At 45.9% G+C, this 26,462-nt stretch overlaps 1 protein-coding gene across 1 annotated transcript in view; it reads left to right on the top strand.

Annotated features, from left to right (window-relative positions):
• Positions 1-12,585, top strand: part of SHISA6 (shisa family member 6) — a 289,687-nt gene extending 277,102 nt beyond the window's left edge. Inside the window, exons 4-5 of the mRNA XM_037810048.1 lie at positions 7,459-7,611; positions 9,370-12,585. Coding sequence (XP_037665976.1) covers positions 7,459-7,611; positions 9,370-9,920 — 704 coding nt within the window. The 3' untranslated portion in view covers positions 9,921-12,585. The remainder of the gene's footprint in view (positions 1-7,458; positions 7,612-9,369) is intronic.
• The last annotated feature ends 13,877 nt before the right edge of the window (positions 12,586-26,462 follow it).

The raw sequence follows: 26,462 nt of genomic DNA, 5'->3' as shown, positions 1-26,462 counted from the left end.
CCACATCTCAAAACCATTGATGATGACGATGTCTACTTGTGGAGTTGTGGTGCAGTCAACGAAATAACACAAGCCATGCCCCCCAGCACAGGGCAAAGAGAAGGACTCCAAAAAGACAATGGGTGCTTTTGTGGTTGCATTCCTTCAAACTTCCAAAGAACAGATATTTCAAATACCACATTAATAGTTTCAGGGCTATTATAGAAAGATAGAAAGCTTCTCATTTGACTTTATAGAATCATGATCATGATACAAAAACCTGACAGTGTTAACATCAAAAAGACAACTACACAATTTATTTCTTAATATAGAAGAATTAAATGAAATATTAGAAAATAGGATCCAGTGTTGTAATGAAAGAATAAGACGCCAAAGTCAGATGGGGAATTTTCCAGAAATCCATGAATGGTTCAACGTGAAAAAATCTGCCAATCTTATTCATCAGTAAGCAATTGGTAAAGTATATTCTCAATGTAGAAATGCTTCTTTTAGTCATTATATCAGCCTACGGAAATGAGATTTTATGTTCAATTGTTGTTTGGTGTGATATTATTACACTTTTAAACAATCAAATACCCAACATTAGGGGAATGCTTAAATATATTACACTTAAATATATTATGCTTCATTTATATAAGGGACTATTGCAAAACCTTATCAAGTATTTCAAAGAATATCTTCCAACATATAAAAATGTTTAAGATTTGTGGTTCAGTAAGCATAAAAGCATTAAAATTATGTACAGCATGCTTACATAGGGGGAAACTACATATTTATTTGTGTGTGTATACATGCATATATAAATGGGCCTTTGAGTTGTTTCCTTTCTTTTGCTACAGTAAAAATGCTGCAAAGGATAATCTTAAACAATTGTAATTTTTCCCAAGTGCAAGGATCAAGTCATCATGTTTGTCTCCATTTCTCTGATTCTTGCTTTGCAAAATGACACATACACAAGATTATTTATTGCAATATTGTTTAAGTAAGAGAGAGAGAGAGAGAGAGAGAGTGTGTGTGTGTGTGTGTGTGTGTGTGTGTGTGTGTGTGAACACACATAACCCTTTATGGGGAAAAGGGAACAAAAGTAGATGCAACAAAACATCATGATGGTTATTTTAGGTCAGTTGTAATTTTTATCTTTATACTTAATTTGAAATGTTTTCACTTAATTCCAATATTAGAAAAATCAAATGTTGGCAAAACATTTTAAGTGAGATTCAAACCAAAGGAAAAGCAACCGCATTTGTACAGAACATATCTGAATTTCAAGACGTCTTTCCTGTTTGTGACCTCATCTATAAAAAAATTACAATAACAATCTCAAATAAGGTATTTAGAATTTTATACAGTGACTGAAAAATGGTTGACCAATAATATATATTCCTTCTACTCCACTCCACTCCCCTTTCAAATGAAGATCATTCCAAGAATTAATTTTAAATGTTATTCAACTATTTGGCAGAGGGCCTGGAGCATAATTGGATACCAGAAATTAACTGAACCTGAACTATCCTGTTTCTTGGTGGTACCTAGAGATGGAAAAAAAAATGTTTCTCTCTAACTCCCACTCTCCACCATTCAACCTGGGCTCTCCTATTTCTTAGAATTGCCTCTGTAATGTTGCTATATTGCTTCAAAAAATAAAAATTTAAGATTAAATGAAAAACAACAATGAAACTGGTTTCTGCCTTGCCTATGGAGAGCAAGCAGGAAAAAGCTATCATTTAATTCCCTTCCTGGATTCTCTCTTCTGGCTTAAATCTAGATTCAATGTAGAATGGATTCAACCTTTGGTAAATAGTTTCTTCCTTGAATATAGCTTAATAATCTGCCTCTGGAAAGGACAGTATCTCCAGGTGAGGACTTCCAGCTACTGCCCAATCCAATATCCCTGTTGAATAATGGGCTTGACCATTTAAAGGGTCTGGTCTTAACCAGGGGAATAATGTGAAGATTCCATGACTTGGAAAATTTGTCCAGTGGGAGTACGCAAGGCGAACTGTCTGGGAAATGGCCAAAGGTTGTAGAACTAAGTGGCTCTTAAAAGAAATGTGGCCAAAGATATACTGTGGGCATGGAGATTGAAGATAGCTGTAGGAAATGAGAGGAAGGTAAGCATTTGAGAGACATTTCAAAAAATCAGCAGGACTTTGGGACTAACTGGATATGAGGGAGGAAGGGAAGGATATCATGAGGATGACCAATGTTTCATGTTCCAAACATATGGAATACTTGTACCGTCAACAGAGGCCTGAATATTGGAGTAAAACATGAAGAGCTGACTTTGGGACTTAATGACTTGGGAAGGGTAGACATCCACTAGCAGCTGAAAAGCAAATCCTACAGATCAGATGATCCTTGGGTTAGGGAACCAATTTGGGCAAGAAGGTAGAAGTCTTAGAGTAGAGCTCAATGCTCCGTGAAGATATGTGAGCCTTATGGGGTGCCAGTGTTTTGAGATTAGTGAAGGAAAAGAGATATAGTGAATAGACAATGGTAATCAGAGAGTACAGCACCAAGGGTGGGGAAGATGTTTTCTATAAAAGGCACTAAGGAAATGAAAGCAGATATTCTGGGCCTGGCAGGATGATGGAGCTGTAACCTATGGTTTAGATAAACTAAAGGAAAGACCTCATGCCACTTCTTTCCCTTGCTTTAGTTGAAATTAGATGCATGCATCAATGAAAAGTAAGAATACAAAGCTGAAATGAAAACAGTAATACAATGCTTGCATGCCAAATCTTCATTCTATCACCCCAAACAATTTCAGATGCTCTTGGAAAATCTACAATGCTGGGTTTTGGCAACGATGACTGTATTATTTTTATGGCTCCTTTAATAAAAGGAAATGCTTTTGCAGTATCAGTCTTTGTAACTTAGAGGCAAGACTGAGTCTAGAATCCAAGACCCTTAATCCAGGGCAGTGGATGTATCATGTCAGCCTGCCACATCTCAGGATGTACTCGGACACCTGCATGTAAAGCCCCAGGAACAAACCAAAGTCCTATAAACTGTGAGCACCTTCAGTCAGGACATCCTCTTCCTGGTTAACCACACCTTAACAAAGGGAGGGATAAAAAAAAAAAAAGAGAGAGAAAAAAACTCACTCCCAAAAATCCACTCCTCTACCCTGTTCTGCAACCCATGTACACAGTATCTCCAGGTGGGACATACGCCAAACGCCCACTCATCTCCATCCTTCCGCCCAATGCCCCACAAAGCCTCTAAGGCTGGTCACATCGACACAAAGATTTGGGTGGGTCACCATGGTGACAGAGGAAGCCGTGTTGCAGGAGAAGAAAAACACAAACAGAGAGGTTTTTGAGTCTAATGCACTGTCCCCTGCCATCCACTTTTTCAGGGCATCAAAGGGCCTGGACTTTTTTAAAAGTGCTTCTTTTGACTCAGAGAAGTACATTAGTGGTCACGAGAAGTGCTGTTCTATTGGACAGACAGTGGGATGCCTCAACTCTTCTTTAAAAATTTCTTTTCTGTGACTTCCAGGTGATCAATCAGTATAACCATCCGATTTTAAGCAGTGCTGCCCAGACCCCTCTGCATGGAGAGAGATGATTTAGAGCATTCTGCATTCCATCCTCCCATCCAGGAGGCTCCATTCTAACCACTGGTGACTGGCAGGGCATGAAACATATGGTCACTGAATCACTCAAGCTAAGGGGGGTGTTTGGAGCCACGTGCAACCTCCCCTCCCCATCCCACCCCACTCCCCAGGGCCACAGTGTTCCATTCTCATTCTGAGACCATTGTCCCCTTGGTGATTCTGTCTCTGATATGAGTGATCATCTTCCATGAAAGGGGAGAGCATAGATACTTTTTTTTTATCCCATTTCTAGTTTCAATCTAGGTCACTCCCTGTGGCGATAAATCCCATATGTACGTGGCAAGGGGCGTGAAACTCTCCTTTGTCCAAAGCTACTTTGGTATCATTTACGAGTGATATGAGAATTGGTGAATTATATCTATCCTCCCCAAACTAATCAAGATTTAATAAAGCTCCAAACCAACCGTGGGATTTGGGTTTAGCCTCCTGGCAGGGGAAGTCCACCAAAGCTGCAGAGCAGTGGACTGCTAGCATAGGGGCAAAAGGGGACGAAACCACGTTTCTCTCTTAGGTTCTAACATTCTCCCACTGGATCACAATTCATCGTTTGGAACCTCAGAGAAAAAACTATTTTTCGGTACTTGTCTACAACTTGATAGAGCATGAGACAGCCACATGAATTATCAGTCACACCCCTCTCTGTGGTGTGAAAGAGTGAAAACATCGTGACATTTTATTGAAGGAGAAACCAAACACAAAGATAAATTCTACACCCACCTGGTAGAGAGACCCATCACCACCAAGTTGAATATATTCTGCCAGTACCTTGGCATGGAGACTGAAGGACACTGTAATTAGGAGAACGGGGTGGAATATTTTTATGTGCTCCTCCAATTCTATGCCACTGGTGGAAATATGTGATGAAAGCAACAGTTTAATATGATTTTTCAGGTTGTGGGGTCCAGGAAAAATTACAGCTGGGAGAAATTGGAGAGTTCACTTAAAAAGGTTGATGCCCCCATGGTGGGGTTGACAGTGGGACTAGAAAAGAGGGCTGAGAAATGAAACAGAAGAAAGAATTGGGAAAACTTACTAACTGAACATACCTGGTGAGAGCCTATTATGGCTAAAATGTCTGAGCCAAGACTGATTGGGAGAATGGAGGATTTTATTAGCACAATCTAAGGAATCAGGAAAGTAGCCAGTGAGTACAGGGGATGGAACTGTGGATAGGGAATTGAGTCTGGACATCTAGAGTTTGGTATGACCATGACACATGGAAGACAAATCATGTGACAGGCAGTTGGAAGCACAGAAAGGAAGTCTGGAGGGAGGTTAGAGCTGAAGATGTAAGGTGCAGCTTTGGGGGCAGTAAAAGAAGCTATGGAGTGGGGACAATCTGTGCCAGAAAGCTGAAAGAGAAAAGCATAAGGCAAAGAGGCAGGCAGCCGGGAGGATACCCATGGTGATGAAGCAGCAGCAAAAGAGAGCCAGAAAAGGCAAGTGAGGAGAGCTGAAAGGACAATTACTGAGCTGATTTTCCCCAGAAGGAGCTAACACAAGTACAGCTTCCTGACTACAAAAGGAGAAGCCATTCTTCCCCTACTTCTCTTCCTGTCCTCTCTCTTCCGACTGGGCAGTTCAGTTTAGCATCTGTTGAAGGCCTTCTATGTGCCAGGCCCTATGGGTAGACCCAGCCCCTGCCCCTGAGCGATTCACAGGCTAGTGGGAGCAGAGTTATTCTTTGCACTCCTTCCTAGGATGTTACACTTTCCCCAGAAGTTGCCACAGCAACTGGTAAGAGAGGAGTTGGGGCTGAGGCTGGTTGGTTAACCAATGGGCATTAACTGATCCATATTTCCAGAAAAACTGGAAAGCAAGACTTCTGGTGACAATAAGATTATAATATTAGGAGGTCAAGAGATCAACCCAAGTCAAGTTACTACAGATCACTTAGATACTAGACAGAGCGGTATTGACTGGAAGAAAAAAAGGAGTTCAAAGAGCAGATATTGTTGTGGGCTGAAAGAAAATGTAACATTGTCATAGGGAAGAGCCTAGAACGAGGGGAGAATTTAGATAGAGGAAGAGTAAGGGAAGGCGTTACAATAGAAGGTAGAGGATGAACAAGGGGGCAGAAGCAGTCATGGTGGAAACAGAAGGCAAGGAAGAGCTGGTCTTGGCTCGACAGCATGTCTTTGAGAACAGTGGAAGGTAAGAGTATCCAGAAATGTATTTGGAAGTGGATGAGCTACTGAGTAAAGCTCTCGGTGGGCATACAGTGCCAACAGGCAGAGGGAAGTCCTTACTTCCCCAGCATGGCCAAAAGTAAAGAACAAGAGCTAAGAGATCAGTGGCTCTTGCCCAGCTCTGGGGAGCAGCTCCCAGGTTTCTGCCCACTCCACTTGCTGGCATCTGTCCCGATCCATGCCAGGGAGGCTCCTTTCTGTACAGCATGTTCTGATCTCTCCCCTCACCCCCACACATATGTACAGAGCTGGCATGATCACCAGCTCATTGGCTGGGCTCCCCTGGCTCAATCCCCAGGGCTGGGAGTAGCAGTGCAGGCAAGAAGGGAGAGAGGAGCCAGGAGTCCCCCCCCCCAACTTGGGGCTGCCCCTGGACCATGCCTAGGAGGGCTTCTCTCTGCCCCACGGTTCACAGCACTCCTGCCAGCCATGTTGCAGCATTCTGATTGCCAAGGAGCATGGGGAGTTGTGAGCCTCTGGCACATTTGTCCAATATTAGAGGCTGCCTCTTCTTGATACTCATTTAGCCTTGACCCCAACCAAAGACGATGGAGAGACGATGAGGCCAGACCAAAGCCACCTGCCTACCTCATTTCTGGGGATGGCACCACTATTTCTCCAGCAACCGCCAGTTGCTTTTTGTTGTGCCACCTCAATTCAATCAGTCATCGAGGCAAGCTTGATCCTTCCCTCCACCTCCATTTCTTTCTGCACCCCCATCTTGACTGCCACTCCTTACCCAGACCTGCATTGCCCCTCCCCCATCCTGTGTGATTCATAACTTGGCTCCTGAGCGCAGCCCAGTTCACCTTGCATTGTGCCCCCATTAGTCATTCACCTCATTTCCCTTTCACCCCTTCCATCTTTCATACCCCCTGTTCTTTTGCCAGGTCTGACTTTGAACAACACTCTTTTCTTTCTCTTCAGATTTTTGGATCTCAAGACTCTATCTCAGAGGAAGAGGGGAGAAAAGGGTGATGACTATGATAAGCATTTTGCCCCCATTCCTTCCTTCATCAGCTCTGATATGGTTCAGATGGCTTTGGGGAAAGGGATTAAAGCAAAAGAATATGGCTTTGAGGCTCACAGTGCTTTGCAGGGCTAGGAGACGTTCAGGGTGAGAGGGACTGAGTGTTGGTTGGCGCTGAGTTCTATTCCCAGTTTTTCTGAGTATGTAGACAAGACAAGTCACTCCAGCTCTTCAAAGAGGGATTTTTCTTAGTCTGAGAGCTAGGCTTGCCTGAAGCTATTAGGGAAGAGACAGAGCTTTGACACTGAAATGGATTGTAAGATCCCCTTCAATTCCACTGGGCTTAAATTTTCATCAAGTAACCTGTTGATGCACCAGGGGAAACAGTTGGCATCTTTTGTCTCGGAGTCAAGTCTGACACTTAAGGAACAGTGAACTATCATCGTGGCCAGTGGCAGCTAAAACAGCACCTGCCCCCAGGCTCACAGCCAGCCAGAACTGAGCAGGAGGGAAACCGAGTCACCAGCACCACCTGTGTCCTACCACAAGGGGGCGGGAAAACAGGATGGAGACTCGGGTCAGGGATGAGGCAGAACAGAAACAGAACCCGGAGACTTCCCTGCGCTTGTCCCCACCTGTGTCCTTGCTAACACAACGCACCCCTTCGTCTCTTGCAGAGAAGCCCCGGATGAACAATATCTTGACTTCAGCCACCGAGCCCTATGACCTGTCCTTCTCCCGCTCCTTCCAGAACTTGGCTCATCTGCCCCCATCCTACGAGTCTGCAATGAAGACCAATCCCAGCAAGTACTCCTCACTCAAGAGGCTAAGTAAGTGGTGCTTCCTTGGGTTGGGGTCTGCCTCGGGAGCTTCCCGGACATCCTCCTGGGTCTCTCTCTCTTGCCCTATGCTAGAGGGGAGGAGAATCCCAAGAACAAAGACGGAGACACATGATGGAAAAAGAAGATAGACAGGCCCCTTGCTTTTGTTTTTCAGGTTGAGTCTATTCTTCCCAGAGAGAATAGAAGCCATGGAATCCTCAGATGCACATTAATTGCCAGAGAAAGCTCTCCCTCCACCCCACCCCTACTCCCCACCTGCTTTCTTCAAACTGAGGGCCTTCCTTGCTCCCTATCCTGAAAGAGAGGCTAGCTTTCCAGGGTCTGGCTATGCAGTCAGGGAGAACAACCAAGGGCCCCTAAGCCAGCTCCCTCCCTAACCTGAGATCCCACCACCCATCTTCATCAGCTGGGTCCAGGTCATCTCATGGTCCCAGTTCTACCATTTGAGTCTGGAGACGCTTTGGGCATTACTGAGTTTAAGAAACTTAAAATGTCAAGAAGATGTTTTGAAGGAAAGCTCTCCCTCTTGGCTTTCTGACCCTTACACCTCCTGCCTCTGTTTCCCCATACGTCTCTTTTGCTGACCACCCAACTGAATTTGGAGTCCTGGGGCTGAGCATTTGCTTGAAGCTGCAGGGCAACCCCATAAGTCCACATCAGCCACCTCCATGGTGATTTTCTGGGTTTCTGTGGCTGAAGAGGGGATCCCTGATGACCCCAGGAACTAATACATGCTGCTCCAGGAGAATGAAGTGTAGCCCAGGAGGCAGGATCTCGCCACCGGTGACCCCTCTGTGCAAACTGAGGAGCAGCAAGCATCTCTGTACTGAGGAAATCTAGAAGGCTGTCCATAGGAAGCCTCATTCTTGAACTCTGGGGCAGTGCAGGCTTGTGTGTGTGTCCTGGGTAATTTCAAGGGTGCAGTGGGCAGTGTGAGCTTGGGAGGACCCACTGGACGGGGAGGAGGGAGAGCATCTGAATGAGGCACGCGGAGACGATGCTCCTGCTTGCTCCTGTTGCGGGCCCAGGCAGCATGTGTGGAGGCAGCTATGGGCTTGTGTGTGGGCTCAGTGCCCATGTGTCGGCTTCTCATGCATTGGCTGTTACTCCAGGGAAGGTGTTACTAGGTTCCTAAGTTACCAGCTACACAATTTCACGAGTGCCTCCTACTTGGAGCATCTAACTTTATTCCAGCAGGAGGAGGCTGGTCCTGTGACTGGGCTTCCGTGGGAGAGGCAGAGGCCCTCATTTGGAAGCTTCTGGCTACCGCTTGGGTATTTCAGCAAGACCCTGGGGATGCCGTTCTGTTCCAGGACTCCGGTGTGGTAGAAGCAGCACTGGAGCCCAAGTTGGGGGTTGCCATCAACTCTGCCACCAGCTCACTGGGGACCTTGAGGAAGTTCCTTAACCCTTTGCTTCTCAAGTGTGCTCCACTGACCAGGGGCATCAGCATGGCCCGGGTGCTCTTCAGAAATGCAGACTCTCAGGCCGGCCCCCCAGCCCTACTTACTCAGAGTCTGTATTTAACAAGGCCCCAGGGATTCCTAGCACATGAAGGCTGCAGAAGCACTGCCATCAGCTCTTTGTGCCAGGCTGTCCATAGAACAAAGGGACTTAAGTCTATTATCTCTGAAGACTTTGAAGGGCTGTGATTTTAAGAGTCACTTAGCACAGGTGGGGTGCAGGGTGCGCCCCCAGTCCTGGCTGCGGGTGTCCCCCAGCTGCCCTCTCTCTCTTCCCCTGCAGCGGACAAGGAGGCGGATGAATATTACATGAGAAGGCGGCACCTGCCGGACCTGGCGGCCCGCGGCACCCTGCCCCTCAACGTCATCCAGCTGTCCCAGCAGAAGCCGCTGCCGCGGGAGCGCCCGCGCCGGCCCATCCGGGCCATGTCCCAAGACAGGGTCCTGTCCCCGCAGCGGGGCCTGGCAGACGAATTCGGCCTGCCCTACGACCGCATCCTGTCGGACGAGCAGCTGCTGTCCACTGAGCGCCTGCACTCCCAGGACCCGCTGCTGTCCCCGGAGCGGACGGCCTTCCCCGAGCAGGCGCTGTCGCGGGCCATCTCGCACACGGACGTCTTTGTGTCCACGCCCGTGCTGGACCGCTACCGCATGACCAAGATGCACTCCCATCCCAGTGCCTCCAGTAACTCCTACGCCACCCTGGGCCAGAGCCAGACGGCCGCCAGGCGCCAGGCCTTCGCCTCCCGCCGGCACAACACGGTGGAGCAGCTGCACTACATCCCCGGCCACCACACCTGCTACTCGGCCAGCAAGACTGAAGTGACCGTGTGACGGGTGGGGCCGCTGGGCCGGCTGGGCAGGGGACAGGGGGGTCTGGAGCGGAGCTTCTAGCCTTTACACTTCTCCCTTCCCTCGTCCCCTCCGCCAGAAGGTCAGGGGTGCGCTGCCTTTGCCCAGAAAGCCATAGCCAGGATGGGGGGGCTCAGTCCTGACGGCCCTAGGAGCCAGCGCATCTCTGTCCCTCTTCCAGAACGGCCGACCGAATGGGGAGTGGGGCAAGGGGCTAGGCCGCAGCCTCACGTCCCCCCACCTTGCCCAGTTCCCTTTCAGTTCTCTCACCTGCGCCCCTCTCCCCCTCCTGGGGACTCAGCTGCCGAGAGACGGGGTCCCCAAGCTGCCTGGGTTGGAACTGGCTGGTGGGGCAGTCGGTGGGCTGACCAAATAGGCTACTGGGTCTCGTTCATTTACCTAGAACCGCATCACAGAATCTTCTAGTGCCTAAAAACAAAAACAAAAACTGCCTGCGCGCTGTCTCCGAGCCAGGGCGCTGCGTGTCCATAAGCACAATAGCGATTTTTCTCTGCCTGCTGGGACTCTCTGGGCCCCACTGAGTGTCCCCTTCTTTTGCTGACCCCTGTGGGCCCCAGCTTGGCCCCGTCCCCCTCCCCAAAGCCTGGGGATGGGGAGGGGACCCTCCTTCAGCTGCCTCCTTACTGCTGGGCAAGCCGCTGGTCCCAGCTGGCTGCCCAGCCCCCAGTGCCCCTCAGGCCCCTTCCGCTGAGAGAGACTTGGCTCCTTCCCCAGGTCTAGATGTATCTCCCTGCTGAGTTTGGGGGAGACTTTAGCTCCAGCCCTCCCAGAGGAGAGTCTAGGTGAGGTGCAGCAGCTTTTGGGGTGCCCTTCCCAGCAACCTGACAATGTCCACACTTTCTCCGGGCCTCTGGGTCTGAACCCGGACCCTCCAGTCAGACCTGCCTCGTCTGCCCCTGCTCTGCCCATGGCCAGAAAGCCCAGGATGGGGGGCCATTGTGATGTCCCGGGTCTCGGGGCTCTCTACTCCCTCCACCCAGGGCTCCTGCCTGTCTCCCAGCACCCACATCAGGCAGGATGGAGGTAGAGGCTTCTAGAGACTGGCTGCTCTGCTCCCAAACAAAGAGAACCCTGCCCTGCACCCAGCCAGCTCCTCATTCCATCACTGCCCCCCTGCTTGCCCCCTGCTTGATTCCTTCTCCCTTCTTCAATTAGACTGATATCTATCTATTTCTCTATCTACCTCTCTCTCTATCTCTCTCTCTCTCTCTCCTGTTTCCCCTTCCCCACCTCCCCATCCTCCTGCAGCTCCATTACTCTTACAACTACTTCTTCAGAACAGGCCTCTTCTGAATCAAATTGATAACGACCCCTTAGCAAAAGCAAATAAGGATACTGGAGGCCACTGGTCTGGGGCCCACCCGGCAGCTTCCCACCACAGGGGCAGTTGGGCATCAGGCACACCCACATTTTCACCTGCAGGAGGCCCCACCACCAGCCCGTCAGACCCACATCTCTGCCTGCAGCCCGGGGGTGGGCAGACCTCCTGGGGAGCTGAAGGGCTCCGGGCAGAGCAGGGTCTACTCCTCCAAGCAGAGGCTGGAAGGGAAAGAAGGGGATCCCCCATCTCAGGGCCAGGGTGCCTCCCTGCTGCAGCCTGAGGCTGGGGGAAATCAGCTCCAGACCATTGGATAAAAGCATGATAATTAAAAAGGTGAGTGACTGTCACCAGAGTCAGGCCCCAAAAATGAGGTCCTTAAACTGAGGTTTTTTAGATCTCCACATGCTGCATGTACGGCCTTTAAAAGAAAAAGGGTGGTGGGAGAATTCCTCAGGGGAAGTCCTGGGAATTTTTAATCTAACCAAGTCCCTAAACCACGGAGAAATTAATCGACTGATTCCTTTTTGTTGACTTCAAGAATCCCAAAGCTCTTGTCTCCTCCCTGCTCAGATTCACATCCCAGGGTGAGCAGAAAACCATCACATAAGTCATGAGAGGGGTAAACGGTTGGGGGTTCTAATCCCACTGGGGAGGTGTCGCTGACACAGAAGCTCCCCCTGTTCCCCACAAACACATAAACCTTCTCAAGGGCCGGACCTCACAGGTTTATGGGGGTTTGTTCCAGAAGGTGAGGCTAAGGGGATTGGGCTAGAGAAAATCAATCTAATTACAACAGTTGGTCATTCCCAGAAACAAAGGTGTGGTTCTGACAGCTGGGTCCCTTGCAACCCAGAGCTCTCCAACCAAGCCCCTTGGCCAGTCGTCTTGGAAGCGCCTGCTGGGGAGAGGAGGGGAAGGATGTGTGTGAGAACCCCTCCTGCAGGCATCTCCACAGACACACTCCACCAAACCAGGCACCTTATCTCCTGCCACCCAGCGTCAGTGAGACAACGTCCCCCAGCCCTCGGGAGGACACCTTTTCCCATTTCAGTTCTGTCCCTGACAAGGTATGTTTCTGTCTCAGGGGTTGTCTGATAGGTTGATTCTAGAACATTTCTCATTCCAGCCTTACCACTCTATGGTTTAAAACCTCTGGTATCAGTCAGATCAGAGAATTCTACTTGCACCCCTACTTCTTTGAAACGATTTCTTCTACTTTGCCCTTGGGTCTGGAAAGAAGGAAGGGAGGGAGGGAAGGAAGGGGGGAAGGACAGAAGTAAGAAGGGAGAGAGGAAGGAAGGAGAAAAGAAGGAAGGAAGGAAGGAAGGAAGGAAGGAAGGAAGGAAGGAGGGAGGGAGGGAGAGAGGGAAGGTAAAGAAAAGCAATAGAGTGAGATAAAAGTGTATAAACTTGCTCCAATTCAGTCCCTCATTTCAAAATCCAGAAAATGATCTCTTAACTGGGACACAGGAATGACATGTTTACAGAACAAGCAAAGCCACTTTACCAACCAGGTTTGAGTAGCACCAAGGAGAAGATTCTGGGGCTGGGACTCGGGGGTCATGACGTCCAGCCCAATCGGGCTGGCGGCCTCTACCACACATGGAAGGGTCTCCCCTTCCCCACAGTGACGGTCCCCACCCTGCCCCAGAAGGGGAGCCCAAAGCCCAGGTTCTCCCCTGCTCCCTTGTTCTTTGTGTCTCCATTGCTTCGGTGGAAATGGACTTGAGTGTCTGCATGCACTCTCCCATTCCATCCTTCTCCAGCCCTGAAGGTTCTTCCTGATTTCCTTGGCCTTTGGTGGCAGGGGAGCGCTCACAATCTCTCACGCCTTTCTGCCTTTCCTGTCTTGCTCCCTCCAGTTAATTCCTGGCTCCAAGCGCTGATGAGTCACAAAGGCTTTGCCAAGAATTCCTTTACCCCCTAACTGGGCTCCTGCCCTAGGGGATCCCCAGTGTCCCGGATGATGTGTCTGCCCCCTGGAAACGGTTCCAGCCCTTGTTACTGTGCAAATTTCTCCTCCCTCTTTCCACTCCGTCATCCCCAAGCACCTGTCCTGACCGAAGTCTTCTGTGCCAGTCCACTCCCTCCTTTCTCTCATCTCCCTAGCCCTGCCCTCTTCTTCACCTCCTCCTCTCCCAGAAATCTCCCTGCCTGCATTGGCTGTCCTCCATCCCTCCTCTCTCATCCCTGGTCCTGCTAAGATCTCCTTCCTGGTCTGCAAATGAGAGCTCTCAATGAAGATGCTTGAGGAATCAGACATCCTTCATGTCTGTAGTTTGCCTCATTTGCTTCTCTTTCACCTCCTGCCCCTGCCCGGTGATACCCCCATGCGTGTAGCTATGGGCTTTCCCCTCAGCTCTTTGGGAGGGAGGAGAGAGGAGCTTCTCTATCAGAGGTGTCACTGCCAGAACATCAGCATGGGTCCCCGCAGCCAGTAAGTACTCTGAAAGCTCCTGACCCAGCCTGCCACTTTCCAGAGCCTTCTGCTCTGGCCGTATCTCATATCTCAGAGGCTCACAGCCACTGTTCCACCTCACTTATGCCTTTCCTGCTTGTGTGTTTCATGGATCTCCCTTGGGCCCCCCAAATTTGAGGATCACGACTCTCCAAGCACGAGGAAGCTACCGATGTCCCTGTCACCAAACACAATCCGTTGTCTTCAGAGATACCTTGTCTGCCACCAGTGTCCCCCAACCCCACCCCTGCCTCCCACCCTCAGATGCCTTCTGCAGGGCACTAGGGGCTCACCCCAAGAGGACACGGAAGGGCTGTTGACTGTCTGGACCCTCGAACGTGCTAACCCTGAGAAGCACTGACATGCCACTTCCCACATGCCCTCATTCCGCTCCCATCCTCTCCAAACCTGGGAAACTTCGCTCTGGAGTATTTTCAAGGAAGCTCGTTGTGTTTTAATGAAATGTTTTTCAGGGTTCAAATGCTATTTTTTATAATGCGGCATTTTAATGGCTGATTCAGTACAAAAGACACGTCTTCCTGGGCTCAATTTTTGGGAAGGCAGCACACTCTAGTAGAAGAAAGCACAGGGTTGGGACTCTGGAGACATGGCTTCTAGTCCTGGCTTTGTCTCCATCTTGTTGTGTTGACCTAGGGCGGGTCATGTTCCCTCTCAGTGCCTCAGTTTCCCCATCTGTAAATGAGGGCTTTGAACAATGAGCTCTGAATTTTCATCCAGCTATTGCATTCTAGGGCTCTAGTCCCCCTGTTAGCATCCTCTCCCCACCCCAGCCCTCCAAACTGAGCTGCACCCATCCCACTTTGCCTGTCCCAATGAGAGGTCTTCAGATGCCCTCGACAGCCAACAGACTCCCCTCCAGAGCCTGAGCTGGGCGTGACAGGCTCGGCCACCCAGAGATGATGTCACACCTGAACGTTTAAGGGCCCAACCATCCAACAGGACACCAACTGCGTGTCATTGGAAGCCCTCTCCTGAAAGACACACGTAAATCATCCTGAGTTCTGCGTTGCCGAGGACAGTGATTTGGATTTTTCGTTTTTGATGTTGTCCTTATAGCTGGAGGGAGGCGGTTCCCATTTCAGAGAAGGGACGGGCTAGAGGAAAAAAGTCCGGAGGTTTGTCCACGAGGGCATGGAGACTGTATCTGAGGATGGCTTGGAAGTGCATTCCAAGTCCCAGAGGAGAACGCATGGCAATGGCTCTATGGATGTTTATTATATCCCACTCCGGAACACGTGTCCTGAAGGTCAAGTCTGGACACCGCGGCTGTTTCAATTAGAGGAGGAGGGGTAGCCAACACCTGGGCTGCTAGGAGGTGAGCAGTCACCCTACCCTAGGACCTCTAAAGCCCCTCCTCCTGATTTCTACCACCCTCCTGGTGAAGGCTTGGAAAGCAAGAGCTGTGAGCCCGAGTCGGTGTCATCAAACCCATCGTGTCAATCGGCAAAGACATCAACTTTCCATCAGTCAGAGACATGACGTTCTGTGTTTCCTGAACCTCCTCCTCCTGAGGGAAAAGAAGATCCCCGCTCAACTTTGCTGTCCACCCCCACAGTGACCCCTGAATGCCACTCCAGTAGAGGACTCATTCATTTGCTTTGTAGTGGCAAATACTCCTCTAGTTCTATAACGCGACTAGACATTTTGTAGTAAAGAATTCTTGAAATTCTCTAATAAAAAGCAATTCTTAACAGTAATATTTTTAGTTTGGGGACACAATTTCCTAATGAGATTAATGAACATTTTTATGCATTAGCCCAATTTATGGATTCCATGTTTATTATATGGTAGTACTGATGAAAAGTACCTTTCTATCTGTATCTTTGCACAGTTTCTCCATTACTCATAAGTAAGCTTCATGATGAGCAGTGCTCTCTCAACTGCTTCTCCTGTACAGATCTCATTGTTCTACTTACCTGTCAAAGCACATTCTATACGTACTGTAAACAGATATCACTTTAGTAAGATTTAGTCTTAAGGATTTTTTCCACTTTTGTCAGTAACAGATATTTATGGATCCAAAAAATAAAGCTGTTTCAACATAACCTGTCTCTTAAAATAGCCATGTGCTTACTTTTACAAACTCAGTGTCAAAACCAAAGGTAATTAAAAATCAGAAAACAATGTAGATCAGTGAGAATGGGGGCAGAAGTAGGAATTGACTGCAAATAGGTAGGAGGGAACTTTTAGGGGCGATGGAAGTTTTTTAAAACTGGATTGTTGTGACAGTTGTACAACAGTACAAAATTCACTAAAAATCATCCAACTGTTTACTTATGATGGTGAATTATATGGAATGTCAATTAAGCCTCAATAACTTTTTAAACTGGGGAACAAAAGGAATGTAGGAAGATAGGCACTGATAGAAAAGGCCTAGCAATGCCAAGCAGAATTATAAGTTACTACTCTGAACATATATTCATCTACTCTGGCACTATTATTCTTGGGCATTAGTTTTGTTTTAGAGTTAGTTCTTATAGTTACCATGGATGCTTAGAGAGCAGGTGGTGAAATATCCAGGCCATTTAAATTAGAGAACCAAGTTGCACCATGAAAACTGATTTAGGTTTGGAGTCTTGCTCAACACCCTCTTTCTCTGGACTCATCTTTTGTATTGTTTTCACTGGCACACATTCACTTTTGCTGTGAAGGTCATTTATGTTCTGTGTTTCTGAAATTTCACCATAGCCTAGATACTGGTTGGCTCAGGTTCAGCAAACAAAGTGTTGCCAAACGGGACATGCTCTTCAGCCGACTTTAGCACTTCCGTAATTCCTAGAATCAGCAATCAGTCACACTCTCCTACCTACTCCCTAACTCTCCTGTAATTAAAATCCTTTTGCATTGGATGCATTGGACTTCAATTCAAAAATCCATTCTCTCCTGCCAACGGCATTCATTGCCCAAGACAAAATTACAAAGCTGTTTCCTAGACTTGTACCTGATAAAACTTTTTCCAAAGTGTATTTGCTTACAACAACCACCAGTTTTCTATTTTGCAATTACTTCTAAGTTGCAGTGTCTTTAACCTATAATGACTCATAGCAAGTTCACACACACACATATACACATATTACAAGGATAGGAAAGCTTCATTAATCTATACTCATTACTAGAGGGGAACTCAAAGGAAAACAAAATATTGAATTGGAGAATTTTTTTAGAGAAGTGCAATTTAATTATAGTGCTTACACATACACATAATGACTAAATTAGACTAACAACATGTTCCCTAATAGAAAGTCTCAGGGGCCCTTCCTTATTGAACAGGTAAAAATGATATGTAATTAATATAAAAGTGGTCAAGAGGTATGGGTCGGAGAGTTCTGAGCATGCTTTAAATCATCCTTCTAAAATACTTCAAAAGATTCTTCTCTTAAATAGACTAAATATCCCCAATAAAGCTCATTAACTCGTACAATTTGTTCAACTTCTCTTTGATTCTCAAAGGTAAACCTCTACTTAGCCCCATCACAATTGTCAGTAATTCCAAATTGTTGAGCTCTGAATAGATGAGGGTTTAATATATCATTATTAGCAAGTCAAAGCCAAAGAAAACTCATGCTAGAAACCCTGAGATTCCAGGAGTCTCACACAGCTCTTCACCTCTGGTGTCACTTCAGATAGTGGTTTTCTTTTTCCTCTTCTCTGGTTGAGCTTGAGGAGAAAGCACAAAACCTCTAAAGAGAGTGAGAAAGATTTGCCTTCAAGGTTCTAAGAAAAAGGCAGAGGACACCTTCAGTTTGGCTGAAAACATGCCAGGAGTGGGAAAACCAGAAAGAGCTGGGGAGTATAGCCTGGGAGATGAGAGCCTTGAATATCCCGGAGGAGGAAATCAATAACCTTCATATATGGAAATCTTGGCCAATGTCATCTTGGCCCTTGGTTTCCTCCTCTGTAAAAGTTGGGGAATTTAGAGAAACTCTTCCTGTATTTAATCACTGGATTTTGACATAACAATACTCAATGATATCTGGGTTTCTAAGTAGCTGGAGGAGCTTGCGAGTCCTCACCCACTGTCTACCTTGGTCTTGCTCATGTCCACTTTCCCATCCCATGAGACTACGCCACGGTTAAAGGACACTAGACTGGGAGACTTTGCTCTATGACCTGGGAGAAGTTATTTCTCCTCTTCACATCTCCATTTTCTCATAAAAAGAAAAAGAATGGTCAGATGAGATCATCTCTGAAATCCTCTTCAGCTTCTTCAGTCTCTACTTCTGTGACTTTGTCAACACTTTTCAGGGAGCCATTGAGCTCTGCTAGCACTGGCTGTGGTGGAGGAAGAGAGTAGGAGGAGAGAGTGGGAGGGAGGAAGGAGAAAATCCTTGGCAGGAGCCGCTACTCATAAAATAGCATCTTCCCAGTAGCCAGCGTATTTATCCTCGCGTCATCAAGATGGGCACAGAGGAAGCAGACGTGGTACAGGACAGAGAACAAGGTCCTCAAAAAACTGCCTCTTTTGTTTGACTTGATTTTTTTTTATTTCCCCAAATCAACAATTTGGCTGTTCCAAGAAGTCCCTAAGAATGCATTGCACAGAAAGTTCTCAGCGGTTCATTATTTTACTGAGTTTGGCTCTCAGAAACAGAGCTCAAATGGGTATTTTGGGACCAGGAGAAAAGGATGTTTCACCCACAGCCTCAATCTCAACCCCAAGTACAAGCTTTTGAGATATGTGGAAGTGCAGACTGCTGAGACTAGTGATCTCAGTCCCAACTGTATGTACTTGAATGATTCTTTCTTGGACTGTATGTAAGAGATACTCCTGCTGCTGTATCATAGCACTCATGGAGGACACCTCTGCTACACAAGGGATATCGGTCCATATTGTTCTGGTTTGCTAATGCTGCCTTTTCGCAAAACACCAGAAATGGATTAGCTTTTATAAAAGGGGGTTTATTTGATTACACAGTTACAGTTTTAAGGCCATAAAGTGTCCAAGGTAATGTATCAATAGTCAGGTACCTTCACTGGAGGATGGCCAATGGCATCGGAAAACCTCTGTTAGCTGGGAAGTCACATGGCTGATGTCTGTTCCAGAGTTCTGGTTTCAAAATGGCTTTCTCCCAGGACATTCCTCTCTAGGCTGCAGCTTCTCTCCAAAATGTCACTCTCAGTTGCTCTTGGGGTGTTTGTCCTCTCTTAGCTTCTCCGGAGCAAAAGTCTGCTTTCAAAGGCCATCTTCAAAATGTCTCTGTAAACTGCAGTTCCTCTCTCAGCTCCTGTGCATCCTTCAAAGTGTCCCTCTGGGCTGTAGCAAGCGCACTCCTTCTGTCTGAGCTTATATAGTGCTCCAGTAAACTCATCAAGGCCCACGCTGAATGGGTGGGGCCACACCTCCATGGAAATTATCCAACCAGAGTTATCACCCACAGTTGGGTGGGGTGCATCTCCATGGAAACAACCTAATTCAAATGTTCCAACTTAATCAACACTAATACGTCTGCCCCCACAAGCCTGCATTAAAGAACATGGCTTTTTCTGGGGGACATGATATATACAAACTGGTTCATGTATATAGGTCTTCATATTAGACTTGGAGGAAACAAAAAACTGTCATCTAATCCAATGCTCCTCAAAGTTTGGTCCAGAAAGCAGCAACATCAGTAGCACCTGGGAGCTTACAACAACGCAGAGTCTCAGTCTCCACCCAAGATTTACTGAATCAGAAACTCTGGGCAATTTGCATTTTAACAAGATCCCTAGGGGGCGGGGCAAGATGGCGGATTGGTGAGCTGTATGTTTTAGTTACTCCTCCAGGGCAGTAGGTAGAAAGCCAGGAACTGCGTGGACTGGACACCGCAGAGCAATCTGACTTTGGGCATACTTCATACAACACTCGTGAACACATGGAACAGGTGAGATTAGTGAAATCTGTAAGTTTTTGCAGCCAGGGGTCCCGCGCCCCTCCCTGCAAGGCTCAGTCCCGTGGGAGGAGGGGCCATCAGCGCTGGGAATGAGGAGGGAGAACTGCAGTGGCGGCTCTTATCGGAAACTCATTCTACTGATCCAAACTCCAAGCATAGATAGACTGAGACCAGACACCACAGAATCCTGGGAGCAGCCAGCGAGGCAGAGAGGAGATAGGGACAGCAAAAACAGCAAGAAAAACCCAAAAATAAAAGCGGAGGCTTTTTGGAGTTCTGGTGAACATAGAATGGGGAAGGGCAGAGCTCAGCCAGAGTCAGGCTCATATGCAAATCCAGAAGAGCTTCTTTGTCTGAAAAACCAGTTTCTCTGCTCCCTGGAGTGTTCCTTAATGGCCCTAATTGCCTTGTCTCTTAGCATTTCAATAACCCATTAGATCTGCAAGGAGGGCCTTTCCCTTTTTTTTTTTTTTTATCTTTTTATCTTTTTCTAAAACAATTACTCTAAGAAGCCCAATACAGAAAGCCTCAAAGACTTGCAATTTGGGCAACTCAAGACAAGAGCAGAACTAAGAGAGCTCTGAGACAAAAGGCAATAATCCAGTGGCTGAGAAAATTCACTAAACACCACAACTTCCCAAGAAAAGGGGGGTGTCCCCTCACAGCCATCTTCCCAGTGGGCAGGGAAACACTCCTGCCAGTCGCCAGCCCCATAGCCCAGAGCTGCCCCAGACAACCCAGTGTGACGGAAGTGCTTCCAACAACACGCACACACCACAAAACTGGGCGTGGACATTAGCCTTCCCTGCACCCTCAGCTGGTTGTCCCAGAGTTGGGAAGGCGGAGCAGTGTGAATTAACACACCCCATTCAGCCATCCTTTCAGCAGACTGGGAGCCTCCCTACACAGCCCTGCAGCCCAGAACTGCCCTGGGGGGACAGCGCTCACCTGTGACATAGCACAGTCATCCCTGAAAAGAGGACCTGGGGGTGCACAGCCTGGAAGAGGGACCCACTCACGAGTCTCAGGGGCCATATTGCCAATACCAAGGACTTGTGGGTCAGCAGCAGAGACAAACTGTGGCAGGACTGAACTGAAGGATTAGACTATAGCAGCAGCTTTAAAACTCCAGGAACACCAGAGAGATTTGATTGTTAGAGCCACCACCCCTCCCTGACTGCCCAGACACATGCCCCATATACAGGGCAGGCAACACCAACTACACACGCAAGCTTGGCACACCAATTGAACCCCACAAGACTCACACCCCCACTCACCACAAAGACAAAGCAGGGGAGAACTGACTTGAGGGGAATAGGTGGCTCGTGGATGCCACCTGCAGGTTAGTTAGAGAAAGTGTACTCCATGGAGCCGTAGATCTGACAAATTAGAGATAAGGGTTTTAACCAGTCTACAAATCCTAAAAGAACCCTATCAAGTTCAGCAAATGCCAACAGGCCAAAAACAACAGAAAAATTTAAAGCATATGAAAAAAACAGACGATATGGATAACCGAAGCCCAGGCACCCAAATCAAAAGATCAGAGGAGACACAGTACTTGGAGCAATTAATCAAAGAACTAAAGATGAACAACAAGACCATGGCACAGGATATAAAGGACATGAAGGAGAGCATGCTACAGGATATAAAGGACATCAAGAAGACCCTAGAAGAGCATAAAGAAGAAATTGCAAGAGTAAATAAAAAAATAGACAATCTTATGGAAATTAAAGAAACTGTTGACCAAATTAAAAAGATTCTGGATACTCATAGTACAAGACTAGAGGAAGTTGAACAATGAATCAGTGACCTGGAAGATGACAGAATGGAAAATGAAAGAACAAAAGAAAGAATGGGGAAAAAAATAGAAAAAATTGAAACGGACCTCAGGGATATGATAGATAATATAAAACGTCCAAATATAAGACTCATTGGTGTTCCAGAAGGGGAAGAGAAGGGTAAAGGTCTAGGAAGAGTATTCAAAGAAATTATTGGGGAAAACTTCCCAAATCTTCTACACACCATAAATACACAAATCATAAACGCCCAGCGAACTCCAAATAGAATAAATCCAAATAAACCCACTCCGAGACATATTCTGATCACACTGTCAAATACGGAAGAGAAGGAGCAAGTTCTGAAAGCAGCAAGAGAAAAGCAATTCACCACATACAAAGGAAACAGCATAAGACTAAGTAGTGACTACTCAGCAGCCACCTTGGAGGTGACAAGGCAGTGGCATGACATATTTAAAATTCTGAGCAAGAAAAATTGCCAACCAAGAATACTTTATCCAGCAAAGTTCTCCTTCAAATTTGAGGGAGAGCTTAAATTTTTCACAGACAAACAAATGCTGAGAGAATTTGCTAACAAGAGACCTGCTCTACTTGAGATACTAAAGAGAGCCCTACTGACAGAGAATCAAAGAAAGGAGAGAGAGAGAGATGGAGAAAGGTTCAGTACTAAAGAGATTCAGTATGGGTACATTAAAGGACATTAATAGAGAAAGGGAAAAAATATATATGACAAACATAAACCAAAGGATAAGATGGCTGATTCAAGAAATGCCTTCACGGTAATAACGTTGAATGTAAATGTATTAAACTCCCCAATTAAAAGATACAGATTTGCAGAATGGATCAAAAAAAAAAATGAACCATCAATATGTTGCATACAAGAGACTCATCTTAGACACAGGGACACAAAGAAATTGAAAGTGAAAGGATGGAAAAAATATTTCATGCAAGCTACAGCCAAAAGAAAGCAGGAGTAGCAATATTAATCTCAGATTAAATAGACTTTAAATGTAAGGATGTTATGAGAGACAAAGAAGGCCACTACATACTAATAAAAGGGGCAAATCAACAAGAAGAAATAACAATCATAAATGTTTATGCACCCAATCAAGGTGCCACAAAATACATGAGAGAAACACTGGCAAAACTGAAGGAAGCAATTGATACTTCCACAATAATTGTGGGAGACTTCAACACATCACTCTCTCCTACAGATAGATCAACCAGACAGAAGACCAATAAGGAAACTGAAAACCTAAACAATCTGATAAATGAATTGAATTTAACAGACATATATAGAACATTACATCCCAAATCACCAGGATACACATTCTTCTCTAGTGCTCATGGAACTTTCTCCAGAACAAGATCCCTAGATGTTGCTATGCACATTAAAGTTTTGAGAAGCCCATCATTCTGTCATTTTCTTTTCCCCAGTTTTGAAATTCTGTAACCTTTTGACAATAAAAATGACTTGGAATTCTGGGGGTCAGAGTAGCCTTGATCTGTGTAGCCTGGTTATTTTAGGCTACCAGCTTGCGTGAAGAGATTTGAACAGAAAAGTGTTTACAGATGATTAAGTATTTAGGAAAGGAGGAGAAATCTGAGGCAAGGTGTATAAACTATCTATGGGAAATGTTTAATCTAAAAAAGAGCAGAGAAATTAGACGACAATTGGAAGGCACCATAAGGTTGAATGAGAATCTTTAAAGACTGGACAATACTGAGAGTGTTAAAATTTGAAGGGAGAGGAGAATAGGAATAAGGATGTGGAGACAGAAGAAGATCCATTTGCTCAGGTAGAGGAGAAGTCTAGAAGTGGGAAGAGCTGTCCATCTGAAACTTCATGGGAAGGCAAGATGGTGGCCATTGTTCAGTGAAGAGAAAGAGCCTCCCCAGAGAGTTTTTCTTGCAGGGCCCCAATCATTTCAGTAACCTTTGATGCAGAGTCTTTGATTCAGACTAGATAGGTTCGGTTACACCCTGGTGATGAACAGCCCCCAGATCTCAGCACCCTAACAGGACAAAGGTGTATTTTTCACTCTTACTCTGTTGTGCATCAGCTGGGGCTTTTGCTGTACTTCCTCATTCTTACTCAAGGACCCTGAAACAGATGGAGGAACTGCCATCTGCAACACTGCCAGCCATCCCGGCAGAGGAAAAGTAGAATTCTGGAGGGTCTTGCACAACAATTAAATGGCAGCCCTTCTACGCACATCTTACTGGCCAGATCTGGTCCCACAGTCCCACCCCATCACAAGGGAGCCAGAAAGCGTGGCCCTACCATGTGCCAGGGAGGCAGAGAGCAGGAAGTTGTCAATGAGCAGCAACACGTTCTGTTCGCAGCTAAACGCTAGGACTCTTCACAAACAAATGCCCCTTCCTCTATCCAGTGAGACCATCAAAGCAGTTACCACTGTTCTGCAGTTGATTTATTTTACATGAAGCCAGTGGTATGACAGTCTGATATCATCAATAACAAACTCCAGCCATACATCAGCCATTAGTAGAGACACATGACCCAAATATACCAATTTCAGTTCTTTCCTTTAATTTCCAAACATAGACAATGTCTTCCTTTTCCAGGAATGGACATTAATGACAAGAATCTGGGGCTACCAGAGTAGCCTGGCTCCAGACAAGATGGGGAAGGAAGGCAGTGGTAGAAAAGAATAATAATGATAGCTAATATTCATTCATGCTTATGATGTTCTAGAAACTATTCAAAAGCATTTTGCATGTTTTTACTCATTTCATCCTCCATCACCTCTTATGAGGTAGGAACCACTCATAAGTAATGCATGCCCACTAACAAATGCCCATCGTTAAGGCATTTGACCCTATCCTAAGGACAAGAAGAAGCCACTGAAGTGCTGTAGGATGTGCAGTGGCAAGATCAAGGTCATACTTCAGAGACATTGCTAGAGCTCCACTGTGGAGGATGGACGGGCAAGGGCCAGACTGAAGGCAAGGAGATCAATGAGGAAGATGGTGGATCCACGAAATCAAAACTTTTGCCCTACCCTTAAAATTTCAGTGGAGTAGAGCAACATCAGGGTTTTTTAAGAATTCTAAGTCATTTTCTGGTTATTTAAAAATCACATTAATTTGGAATCAGTGCTTTAAAAAAATGTACACTAATAAACTACATAGCAGGGGGTAGTATTTGTCATATTCCCCCTTCCCATTTATCTTCTATCTAGGACTGTGATTATTCTGGTGAAGACCAAGCTTAAAAAACCATGTGTGTGTGTGTGTGTGTGTGTGTGTGTGTGTACATATATATGTGTATAAATGCATATATGTGTACATGTATATGTGTGTATGTATTTGTATATATACAAATATATATGTGTATGTATGCATATAAGTTTATATATGTGCATCTATATGCATATATTTGCATGTATAAAATTTTTAGATAAAAGAGCATGTAAATAAGCCAACAAATCAATTGCATTCTTATTAGATCATGGGACTCTATCTGATTTAGAATTACATCTTTATATTTTTTATACTTTCAGTAATTTCTAATTTTCTATAATGAACATATATTATTTTAATATTTAGAAAACTATCAATTTATGTAATTTTTAAAATATCATATGATCATGAAAAACACACACACACACAGCAAAATGTATGGAAGAAAGATGCCCCAAATTATTAACAGTGGTATTGAGTCTAGGTAATTTTTAAATTTCCTTTTACTTTTGTGTATTCTCCCAATTTTTAATAATGAGCATGCCTTACTTTTTTAATGTAAAAATAAAATTCATTCTTTAAATTTTTAAAAGAAGTGGGGTGGAGAACTCACTTTGAACAAAGATGCCAGGCATTCCTGAAAAGGAAACAGCAAAGGATTTAGCCATTACCCAGCAGGGCCCCCTCTCTGAAGGTGGAGCGATATTCACAGGGGAGTGTAGAATGTAAAACAGGTAGACTCAACTACAACTGGAAGGAGCTCTACTGGGCCCCCACCTGAAAGGAGGGACGCTGCCATCAGCCTGTTCTGGTCTTTGCCTCTCTTTTCTTTGTTTCCCTGGAGGGATCTTTTATCATCACTAAAAGGCAGAGTTCTTCCTTTTTCGTGTATTAGCTCTATTTGTGATTAGGGAATTAGTGGAGGAGGGGCTGCAGATTTAAAGCCCATCAGGAGCCAGGTGGGATGGGGGAGTGTAGCTGTCCCCCTTAGAAAGGGCATGCCCTCTCTAGTTGGCCCAGTCCCCGACAATTACTACTGCCTTTAAGGAGACACACTCCTAGACTCTCTTTAATCCTCGCCTAATGTTATTTTTGCTAGATCCATTTGGAAGTGGTGAGGATTATGTCAAATTGGAGACTGTAAGCCCTGTCTAAAGGGGACTGCTATTTCTCAGCTCCAGCCAGTCATTACCGTGTGGAAAGCCAGGGCAAAGTGGTATACCTTTTATATTTTTAAAGGATAAAAACACACTGATTTTAAACTGATGGCAATTAATTCATTTAAAAAACACACACACACACTTCATGGATTGAGTTCTGGTTAAACACAAACACCTCTGAGAGCCCTGGTTTGGCTAGTTCACTCCAAGTCAGATAGAGCTGGGATTCCTTACTTTTCCACTAGCTCTGCAGCTCTTGACCACTGATACTGAATATTGGGAATGGCACCCTCAATTCTGAAAAAGTCTTTGTCACCAATTAATTAGTTACACCTTGAACCAAAGGGAAGGAACAGGGCATTTCAAGAACCTCTAGGATCATGGCTAAGAATTCCTGGATATAAAAATCTCCCTTGGAAAATGGGGGATGTAATCGCATCTTCATTTACATCATGGGATGTAGGTTTTCATAGTGAAAAGCATATTGATAAGGGGTTATTGGACAATATAAGCAGAATATTATCTATATAAACCACTGACAAAGTTTACTTCACTGAGCTGGACTTGAGACATCATTTTGCTTACTTCCAAGATGCCCTGCTCAATGGTCAGTAAAGTCTCCTAAAATTCTGAGCTGGATCACTCTTTGTTCTCCTGACATAGCTCCCAGACT

Source organism: Choloepus didactylus, chromosome 18, assembly GCF_015220235.1.
Source record: "Choloepus didactylus isolate mChoDid1 chromosome 18, mChoDid1.pri, whole genome shotgun sequence".
NCBI classification, from domain to species: domain Eukaryota; kingdom Metazoa; phylum Chordata; class Mammalia; order Pilosa; family Megalonychidae; genus Choloepus; species Choloepus didactylus.
The sequence above is the reverse complement of the archived record's forward strand: the minus strand, read 5'-3'. Positions and strand labels throughout refer to the sequence as shown.